The sequence below is a fragment of the Epinephelus moara genome, chromosome 5 (genome assembly GCF_006386435.1).
Source record: "Epinephelus moara isolate mb chromosome 5, YSFRI_EMoa_1.0, whole genome shotgun sequence".
NCBI classification, from domain to species: Eukaryota; Metazoa; Chordata; class Actinopteri; order Perciformes; family Serranidae; genus Epinephelus; species Epinephelus moara.
The window spans coordinates 4,754,253-4,765,071 of NC_065510.1; the positions used below are offsets into that span (position 1 = coordinate 4,754,253).

General features: G+C 44.7%; 1 protein-coding gene across 1 annotated transcript in view; it reads left to right on the forward strand.

Moving 5' to 3' along the window:
* Window positions 1–2,774: 2,774 nt before the first annotated feature.
* mtif2 (mitochondrial translational initiation factor 2) overlaps window positions 2,775–10,819 on the forward strand; it is a 21,740-nt gene continuing 13,695 nt past the window's right edge. Inside the window, exons 1-6 of the mRNA XM_050043462.1 lie at window positions 2,775–2,917; window positions 3,544–3,704; window positions 4,102–4,225; window positions 4,318–4,489; window positions 4,947–5,107; window positions 5,429–5,605. Of these exons, the coding sequence (XP_049899419.1) occupies window positions 3,546–3,704; window positions 4,102–4,225; window positions 4,318–4,489; window positions 4,947–5,107; window positions 5,429–5,605 (793 nt within the window). The 5' untranslated portion in view covers window positions 2,775–2,917; window positions 3,544–3,545. The remainder of the gene's footprint in view (window positions 2,918–3,543; window positions 3,705–4,101; window positions 4,226–4,317; window positions 4,490–4,946; window positions 5,108–5,428; window positions 5,606–10,819) is intronic.

The following is a 10,819-nucleotide window of genomic DNA, read 5'->3' on the forward strand; positions in this document are numbered from 1 at the left end:
CAGTGATGATGTATTTTGTGGGCGGAGCTGAACTGGTGGAAAAAAGGGTCAGTAGTGGTGTCGGTGTGAGCGCCAAATAAAATGTAAAAAGCACTGTAGTTTATATTTCTTAAATGATTGCAATGAGTCGTTTTTATATCCACGAGTTCATGATCTATGTGTCAATTGGTAACTCTAAATTGTCCGTAGGTGTGAATGTGAGTGTGAATGGTTGTCTGTCTCTATGTGTCAGTCCTGTGATAGTCTGGCGACCTGTCCAGGGTGAACCCTGCCTCTCACCCAGTGTCAGCTGGGATAGGCTCCAGCCCCTGTGACCCCCCGCGACCCCCAAGAGGATGAAGCAGTTAGAAGATGGATGGATGGATGGATGGAGGGTACAACCTAAGAGGGAGAAGAAACTTAAAATAACCAAGTTTTCGTACCACATTGAAAAGTATGTGCGTATCAGTGTATGGGGTGAAACTGTGGAATAGTTTGTCAGTGGATATTAAAGAGAGCAAAAGTGTTGTCCATTTAAAAAGAAAATTTAAAAATAACATTTGCTATAACGTGCTTCCAAAAACTCTTGTGGGAGGGTAGGGCTTAAATTGAAGGGAAATGTAGGAACACAAGACCTAATTTTGAAAATGTCCTAGCACTGTGGCAACATAGGGCTGACCCCATCAATGTGCTAGCACGCTAGCTAGCTAACGCTGTGTGCTGATTAACACCTGGATCATAACAAAGTATATTAGCTGTCACCACTGCTCACTTTATTAAGGACACCACGAGAAAACCTGTTCTCAGTTTGTGTTAACGTAGAGACTATATGTGTTTAGATCAGCTCATCTGCATCCAGGCAGGGAAAATAAAAGTCTTGCTAACACTAGCGATGTAGCTAACATAGCTAGTGTGCTACATGTAGCTGAACGCTGACAGGTAGAAACAAACAATGATCCATCATCTGTTTAATAATCTAAACAAAGAACATGTTTTCTTGTGGCGTCCTTTCTAAAATGAGCAGCGGTCAAAGTTTCTATATTCTGTTCTGATCCAGGAGTTCATGAACAGGCAGCAGTAGCTAGCTAGCTACAAAGTCAACTGATGTTACTTCCACATTAAATGATATTCTGTGTGGACGTCTCCACGAGTTTGAACCAGGGACAATAGACAAGTCCATGTTTGACAGATGTGAGTTTGTACAGTTCCTATGATGATGAATTATCTTTCATGTAACTCAAACACACACTCCTCTGCTGAGCGTCCAGCAGGCCATTACAGCCACATTAGAATTAACTGGAGACTAAACTTTATCTTCTGCTTCGGCGTCCTCTGAACGAGACTCATCCTGTGCTCCTGTTCTGACATCCAACCACACAACAAGACATTTTTATTTCAGGTATGTTTCTCTGCCACCAGAACACACATGAAACTGCTGTGACGTCCACTCAAAACTGGTGTATGTTGAAAAGGTCAAAGGTCATCTTGACTGTGTCATCATCATGTTTTAATATCATATCTCAGGGACAGAAGGGGAGACATTTGGTCCGATCCTCTGTGTGTGAGCGTCCAGAGGGAAGTTCTAGTGTGACACATTATTTGATGACGTGCACACGTACAACTGACTAAAGATGGTGCGCTGTAATAATGTGTTTTATCCTCACTGTGGTAAAAAAGAAAAAGCTCAGTCTCTTCCTGTGGAGAGGAAAAAGTGCGGCGTCTGAATGAAAACAAAGCGTGTCGTTAATGTGTGACGTGATAAAGACATGACAGCAGTTGAAAGGGGACACAGACACTGAATGTTCACAACAAAGACGGACGTAAAGTTTGTCCCATATTTGGGAACGTTGACAGTTCCTTCTGTTGTTGTGGTTTGTTTATTTTGTGTTTCTTCATTGTTGGTGCTGATGGTAACGATGGATCGTCCACTTCACTTCATTAATTCTGTTGGAAACATTTCTAACGTTAGAGCTCCAACAATCGGTCAGCTGCTGAGACAAACACTGTTCCCACCGCTCTCCCCTACATTTACATGTTCAGGGAACGCAGTGAGTCAGGATTTCAAAATAAAGGCAGAGATGAATTTGGCTGATGCTGCAGAGCTGCCGGGGCCTGCACCCTTCCAAACAAATAAACAGATTCAAAACAACATCAAAACAACGAGGCGACGAAACAATAAACAACAAATAAACAATTAAAGTTTAAATTAAAGTCACATGAACAAAGAGAAGGAGCACACACACACCTGCTGCCATCAAGAGGAGGAGGAGGAGGAGGAGGAGGAGGAGGGGTAAGAAGAAGAAACAGAAAGATAAGAGGAGGTGACGGCTCCTCCTCAGTACAGAATAAAAAGACAAAAAAAGTGAACTCTGTGTGTGTGTGTGTGTGTGTGTGTATGTGTGTGTGTGTGTGTGTGTGTGTGTGTGTGTGTGTGTGTTCATCATGTTCCTCCCATCATCATCATCATCATCAGCAGCAGCAGCAGCAGCAGCATGTTATTTTGAAATGTAGTAAGTGTGAGTTAGAGAGGAACAGGTTGTGTGACAGGATGTATGAGCTGGAGTTTGGAAGGAATGAGGGAATGTTACAGGACAGTGTTTAGTTTCCTCAAAGACACAGCATTAGAAAATAAAATTTACCGATTTTTTTCTTTGTTTTTTTTCTTGTTGGAATGTAACCTGAAGTACACACCCTGAGGCTACACACTCCGGTACAGCAGGTGGCGGTATACACCTTAAAACGTTGGCTGTAATCCGCCATTAAATGAAGAGAAGCAGCAGCAGTTCCCCGCCGGAGCGGCAGGAGGCGCTCACGGCTCATCCTGTGAGCCTGTCAGCGGAGTGTCATGGCGGCTCCCTGCCGGAGGTTTACCTCACGGTGAAACAGATGAAGACTTTAACTGGAGGATGATCTGAGAGAAGAAACACGTCACTGACAGGTGAGACAGAAGCACAGTTTACCTGAGACTCTGCGATGACAACAGTTAAAAGTCGTGAGCGCGACGATGGAGCGAGTTAGAGCAGCGCGTCAGAGGAGACAGCTGAGAGCAGAAGAGCCTGTCTCATTGCTCTCATTAGGGTCTGTGGTGATAGAGTGATGACACACTAGGGCTGCAACGATTAGTCGACTAGTCGATGACTAATCGAATATTAAAATAATCGGTGACTATTTTAGTAGTTGACTAATCGTTTTGAGTCATTTCTCATAGGAAGGTACCCCATAATACTCTGACTGCAGCTTCACTCTCTCACATGAGGTGAACTCAAATCCTTCAGCTGAGCACGAAACAAGACATTAGATGACATCACTTTGGGTTTGGGAGAGACAGACCGACATGTTTCAACATTAACACATTTTTCAACTAATCGAAGAAATAAACGACAGATTAGTCGACAGTGAACATAATGGTTAGTGGCAGCCTGTCACCTGTCATAGCTGTGCACAGGTGTAAACACAGGTGAGCCCTGAGGGTTTTTTTGGCTCACCTGTTGGTGAGCGTTGGGCACAAAAAGCTAGAGAACAAAGAAACAGGAAACTCACCTTTGTCCACCTGCCTGTCTGCAGGTATGAATGTGATGTCATCAGTGATGCGGGGCGCCCGGCGACTCGTCCAAGCCAACCCGGCTCTACTCACCAACTTCCTGTCTCGGCCCCTCCTCTGTCCAGCTCGAAGCCCCGCCCCCCGTCTCACCTGTCAACAGAACAGGACTTTGGCCTCCAAACAGGTGAGTCTGAGCGACCACTGACAGGAAACGTCCGCCTGCTATTGGCCGGTCATGAACTGCTGGTGATGTCACCTGTTCTTTATGATATGTTCAGGATATTTTATATATGACAGTAGATCATAATGAGGACATAAGGAAAATGTATCATGTTGATCTGTTCACACGACGTCTACTGTCCGTCTGTCCGTCCTGGAGGACAGATCCCTCCTCAGTGTCTCTGGGTCCCCGTTCAGGGGAGATTTTCCTGATCAGCTGTGACTGCCGAAGAGTGATGTCATCTGCTGTTTATAAATAAAGTAATGATAGTATAATATCTGTCCATGTGTTCAGTATGTTGCTGTGTCTTCTCTCTCTTTTTCTTCGTACATACATGAAAGATGGTGTGATGTGTCTGCAGGTCAAAGGTCAGAGGAAGGACCAGAAGCACCTGAAGGTCAAAACTAAAGTGGACAAACAGGAAGTGGAGATCAGGCAGAGGATGACGGTGGCGGCTCTCGCTGAGGCCATGAACAAGGACTTTGGTAAGAAACAAGACAGATCCAGAGAGAGTGGACACTCGCTGTGTCAACTCCTCTGATCAGTAACGTTTATACAATGTTTTTTCTGAGCTCAGATCACGTGGTGGAAGCTCTGCTGAACACCACGGTGGACATGGACTCTCTGGAGCTGGACTCAGTTCTGGAGGAGAGGTGGATCAAGGAGGTGGTGACTCGATCAGGGATGAAGTTCAGATGGGCCAAACTGAGCGAGAGCAGAGAGAGACCCAACCAGGACGTCCACAGGAGGTACGAAGACAGGAAGTCTCTTTAAATCACATGATTTTAACACGTGTTCATTCATAGTGGGTCCGCTCGACTTCAGCGTGCCGCTGCTCAGATTAACACGCAACAGCCAGGGCAGCAACCACGTAACTGTCAGCTGACAAAACAAACACCGTCGGCCGACAGCAGAGAAGCCGCGGCAGCTTGATTAGACGACTGATAACGGCCTCTAATTCTGACTTCATGTGAGCCTGAATGACATCATCAGTCCTCTGACTTGTTTGTGTTTGTATGGGTCATGTGATCACGGTGACGCCGCTCTCAGTGTATCTGCCGGCTACCACAGCTGTCAAGTGGTGTGCAGACTCACGGACCCATTGTCTTTGCCGCTGAGCACAAACTGACCAATCAGGGGACATCTAGAAACCAACCAATCAGAATTGTGACCTGACCTCTGACCTCTAACCTCTGACCCCTTCAGACCTCCAGCAGACCCGTCCAGCCTGGTGCCACGCCCCCCAGTGGTCACCATCATGGGTCACGTGGATCACGGTAAGACCACCCTGCTGGACAGTCTGAGGAAGAGCCAGATCGTCTCCACGGAGGCCGGAGGGATCACTCAGCACATCGGAGCTTTTCTAGGTAACACACTTGCTCAGTGGTCAAACACACACACACACACACACACACACACACACACACCTCTCCATCTGTCCGTCGAGCGAGGCTACAGAGAGGTGACTGCAGACAGAAACAGGCGGCACCGTCGGAGCACTCAAAATATTACACATCATTTTTACATTATTGGTATTATTCAACTTTTAAACCTGATTGATCACTTCAGCGTCGGCTTTAAAAAACACGTACGTGAGTTGAGTATCTGTGGTGAAGGAGAACTTTAGTGGCCCACAGTATGTCTTTAAAGTGTCTAAACTAACCAGACTCGTGGGTTTTTTCTTCCAGTTCAGCTGCCTACAGGAGAGACGATCACCTTCCTGGACACACCGGGTCATGCTGCTTTCTCCTCCATGAGAGCCCGCGGCGCTGACGCCACTGACATCGTCATCCTTGTGGTGGCGGCTGACGACGGCGTCATGAACCAGACAGTCGAGTCTATACAGCACGCCAGGAGAGCCAAAGGTAAGATCTTCACCTGGCAGTCACAGCTGAGGGCTGAAAACAGGGTAGGGTTTCTACGTGTTTTTACTGGATTTTTACTGTTTCGGGTGCCTTTCTACTCAGTTGTTACGCTGCGTTTACGTCATGTTTCTACTCAGTTGTTACGCTGCGTTTATGTCACGCTTCGTTTACGTCACGTTTCTACTCAGTTGTTACGCTGTGTTTACGTCATGTTTCTACTCAGTTATTACGCTGCGTTTACGTCATGTTTCTACTCAGTTGTTACGCTGCGTTTACGTCACGCTTCGTTTACGTCACGTTTCTACTCAGTTGTTATGCTGCGTTTACGTCACGTTTCTGCTCAGTTGTTACGCTGCGTTTACGTCATGCTTCTACTCAGTTGTAACAGTGCGTTTACGTCACGTTTCTACTCAGTTGTTACGCTGCGTTTACGTCACGCTGCGTTTACGTCACGCTGCGTTTACGTCACGTTTCTACTCAGTTGTTACACTGCGTTTACGTCATGCTTCTACTCAGTTGTAACAGTGCGTTTACGTTTACGTCACGTTTCTACTCAGTTGTTACACTGCGTTTACATCACGTTTCTACTCAGTTGTTACGCTGCGTTTACGTCACGCTGCATTTACGTCACGTTTCTACTCAGTTGTTACGCTGCGTTTATGTCATGCTTCTACTCAGTTGTTACGCTGCGTTTACGTCACATTTCTGCTCAGTTGTTACGCTGCGTTTACGTCATGCTTCTACTCAGTTGTAACAGTGCGTTTATATTAGTGCTGCACGATTTGATAAAAATGTGCGATTGTGATTTTACTGGACAATATTGTGATTACAATATAATAAATAAATGCTATCATGAGTCTTCCTGCTTGATTATCAAGGAAAATGCAGAGAATAAATGTAGTGTTTATTTCCCAACCGAAACATACAAATATTAAGCAGCATAAAATTACAAAACCTACATTTTTTACAGTACTGTTCTCCAAATAATATTTTCAAATAATAGTTTTTCCTTATTTGAAAATAAAGGTATTTTGTACGAACTTAAAGGCCTTTCTGCATTTTGGAATCCGTTTCAGTACTTAATACAAAAAACGAAAAAGATTGTGCAGCACTGAACTAAAACAGAACAAAGGCAGTAGCACTGTTGTTAACAGCTTTTCTGTAGGCATTTTGGTAAACCTTTCAAGTACTGTCATTTAATAAAAACAATGATACAGTAAAAGAATAAAGGCATTTCTGCAAAGTGCAAACAGACAGTGCCCGTCTCTCAATATAACAAAGGCAGTCCTTTAAAGTGCAAAGGCTGTGGCGTCTCTGGAGGCATTTCTCATCGAGTACAACAATAAATAAGAGAATACAACATATTCATTAATTAAGACATTACAGGACATTGAAGAGGGGTGTAACATAAAAATCAGTGGTTAACTTCCCATATGGGGTTTACTTTGTAGCCTACTACAACTTCCTCTAAAAATGACACTGGATATAAAATAAAATGGATCCTTTGGGAAGTTCGTCACACCCAAACCAATAAAAATTTTACCACTGTGCATTCTTTTAATGATCAAAATGTACTTCCGTATCCTCTTTCTAAAAGGTTCCAGCTACCACCACTTCAGAGGTTCTTTAACAAAAACAACCAACATATCCACCTTGTGTGGATTCAGACAGGAGCGATGGGCTGATACAACATTACTGCTCGTGCTAAAAGCTCTTTGTGACGCAGAGCTTGTTGCAGATATTTCTGAGCTGGTCTGGACAGCAGAAGGAAATTTATTTTGTGGCACTTCCACCATTTCAACAGATCTTCTTCATGGCCAACACAGGGCATGTAAGTGTGTGTATTGAGTTGAGTAGCCACTGCTTCACTACACTGTGCCATGGGATCAAAGGTGGTTGATGCTGATGCTGTTGTTGGCGTGTGCGTGCTGTTCTGGAAGAAAGTTAAGAAAGTTTGCCTAAAGTTTTCTTCTTGGCTTTAGCTGCAGGTGGATCGTCCACATCCAAGCTACCCTCCTCCACTGCTATGGTGCGCTGCACTTCAGGCTGCTGCTGCACTGCCATCACCTGTAATGTTAACAAGAAGAATTGAAGTTATATAACAGTTTAAAATACATCAAAATCTCTTTTAGTTTAACGGTCACACTACATGATAGAACTGGTCAATATACTCCAAAAAATAGAAGAAAAATCATGCCAGCATAAGTTCACATAATAACTGATCACCTCACAGATCACTCGTTCCTTTATGGTCTTCGTCTCCTCTGTACTCACTCATGTATTCTGTTTGGAACCTGGGGTCAAGGAACGTTGTGATGTTCAGCAGGTCCTGTGTGGCTTGATAGTTTTCATTGAGGTAGCTCAGTGATACTTGGTCAGGTCACTGTCCTCTGCCTCTTCAGCCAGTACGGAGGTGTTCAGAAGATGGACGACAGGTTTCAGGTATGAATTGTTCAGCTGACAAATCATCAGTGAAGTCTTGGAGTGGGCTGAGAGCCTTGTTTTAAGGTTCCAGGACGTCCAGGTCTTGCCATGAGGGCAGTAGCTGTCGTGTTTTGCGGTCTGTAGAGAGAACCTTGGTCAAAGCACGTTGTTGTTCCAGGACTCTTGCTGTCATTTTCTGCTTGGATCCCCATCATGTTTGGCAGTCTGTCACCATGGCGTGTTGTGGAAGGTAGAGCTCCCTCTGTGCCTCCCTCAAGGCTTCTCTTTTCCTCCAGCTGTGAGAGAAGTGGCCCACAAGCTTGCTGCGTATCCCAGTGGCCCTGTTGGTGCGCTGAGCTTCATCTTTTACAGCACTTTCTATCAAAGAGAGGAGTGAAAAAGACAGCCATGAGCTTTTCTTATCCTCTACAGGTTCAGAGAAACATGTCGAATCATCTGAAACAACTTGGAGGCTTATGCAGTAATAAAGGTCGTTGTTAGTGTGTGTGTACAGTACAAAACAGCCTCTGTCAGATGTGTTTGTGCCTTTTGTGAAAGTTTGTCTTCAATAATTTGACTTTCAGGAAGTAGAGAGCACAGGGATCATTTTTAAAATGTTTGGTTTTTATACCTGAAATATTTTAGTTTTATTTTATTTTGCTTGATGTTTGAATTGTTTATTGTCCAACAGTTTGAATTTGGGAGCAACCTTTGACTACTTGTGAGTCCTTTCTGGCCTGGATGAGTCAGTAGTGTTTCCATTCAGTGTTGATTTGAGCATCTGAATTTGATCAACTCAGCAGAATTTTGGTTCCTTTTAAAAGATTTTAGGAACACATTAACACAAATAGCAAAACATTTACAGAAAGACAATTACCAGTGGCCAGAGAGCAGTTTGACACTATGGAGGGTTGATGATGCAGTTTCAGTTTGGTCAAATAATATTAGTTATAACGAGATACAGATAAAACATAGAAACAGTGAACATGGCAGATGTGTAGTGTAGAAACCAATAGCAAGATGGAGCCTGTGGCCAAACAGCAGAATCTTTGCCAGTTATTAAGCTGCACCGCCTTCATGATGTTACTAGCGTTGTCTGTAGTGATGGTAACCTGACGCTCGTCACACAGGTCCCACGCTGCCAAAGCCTCCCTCAGGCCCGATGCAGTCTTATCTCCGGTGTGGTCCTGAGAGAAGTACGATGTTTGTAGGCAGCTGCTTTTAAGCTCAAAGTCATCGTCGACAAAGTGAACCGTCAGACTTAAGTGAGGCTCCGCGGTCCTGCTTGACCACAGGTCTGTTGTGGTTGAGTAGAACGTCACTGTAGCCATTTCTACTTGAACGTCACCACGGCGTTGGTTGTAGAGCTCGGGGATAGCTACGTGAGAGAAAAAGTTCTGTGAGGGTAGCTGATACCTTCTGTGCAGTGTACCGACCATTTTCCTGATACTCCTCCTTGTTAACTGTACGCATGGGCACCATGTCTCGTGCCCTGTCTCTCTTTGAGGTTGTGACGTATGGCGTGACACTTACAGATGTTTGCGTAACTGTGCTTGGATGTTGTTGTATGAGGCTCTGGTGTCTTTCAGTTGTCTCTTTGTCTTTAATGTTCCTACTTCTCTCTGTGCTGTCTCAAGTGCTGATATAGATTGGTCGTGTTGCCGCAGGACGTGGCGACTTTAACTTTTAATGTTTTACACAGCACGTCTTTCTGTCCAGCATCGCCGGTCCTGAATCCAAAGTATCGCCATGTAATAGACGTTGCGTGTTTTTCGCCACCAACTCAGCCTGTTCATGGTCGTGCTCATGCTCTTCTTCAGCGTCTGTGTTGGTCACTGCTGCACGCCGGCTGGTCACCTGACCATACGTGCTGCACACACCAGGATAGCCACACACTACAGGAGAGGCAGTCATGTTCACAGACACACACATTAACATTTATTTACATTAAATCCTAAATCGCAGCCTTTTTTATGTAATCGCACAGCCTGACATCGTGATTGCGATTCGATGAATCGTGCAGCACTAGTTTACGTCACGTTTCTACTCAGTTGTTACGCTGTGTTTACGTTAAGTTTTTACAGTTTTTGAAAGTCGGAGAATCGTCAGTCGCTTCACCTTGAGCAGTCTTTTTTTTTCTAGTGTGCTGTGTCGTGTTCTTCTTTTTTTAAAGATATTTTATGGGCCATTTTGCCTTTAATGGACAGGACAGGTAAGCGTGAAGGGGGGCGAGAGAGAGGGGATGACATGCAGCAAAGGGCCACAGGCTGGATTCGAACCTTGTGTTTCAATCAATCAATCAATCAATCAATCAATTTTATTTATAAAGCCCAATATCACAANGGTAAGCGTGAAGGGGGGCGAGAGAGAGGGGATGACATGCAGCAAAGGGCCACAGGCTGGATTCGAACCTGGGCCGCTGCAGCAACAGCCTTGTACATGGGGCGCCTGCTCTACCACTAACCCACCGACACCCCTGTGTCGTGTTCTTCTGAGGACATTCTGGTCTCCAGATTTTGCTGCAGAGTGAGCGATCTTGACTTTCACGGCACTCTTTGGTACAGACAGACGTGATACAGCTCACAGATACTTAAGACGACAGTCTCTGATTGTGTTTCAATCAATCAATCAATCAATCAATCAATTTTATTTATAAAGCCCAATATCACAAATCACAATTTGCCTCACAGGGCTTTACAGCATACGACATCCCTCTGTCCTTATGACCCTCACAGCTGATCAGGAAAAACTCCCCAAAAACCCTTTAACAGGGAAAAAAAAACGGTAGAA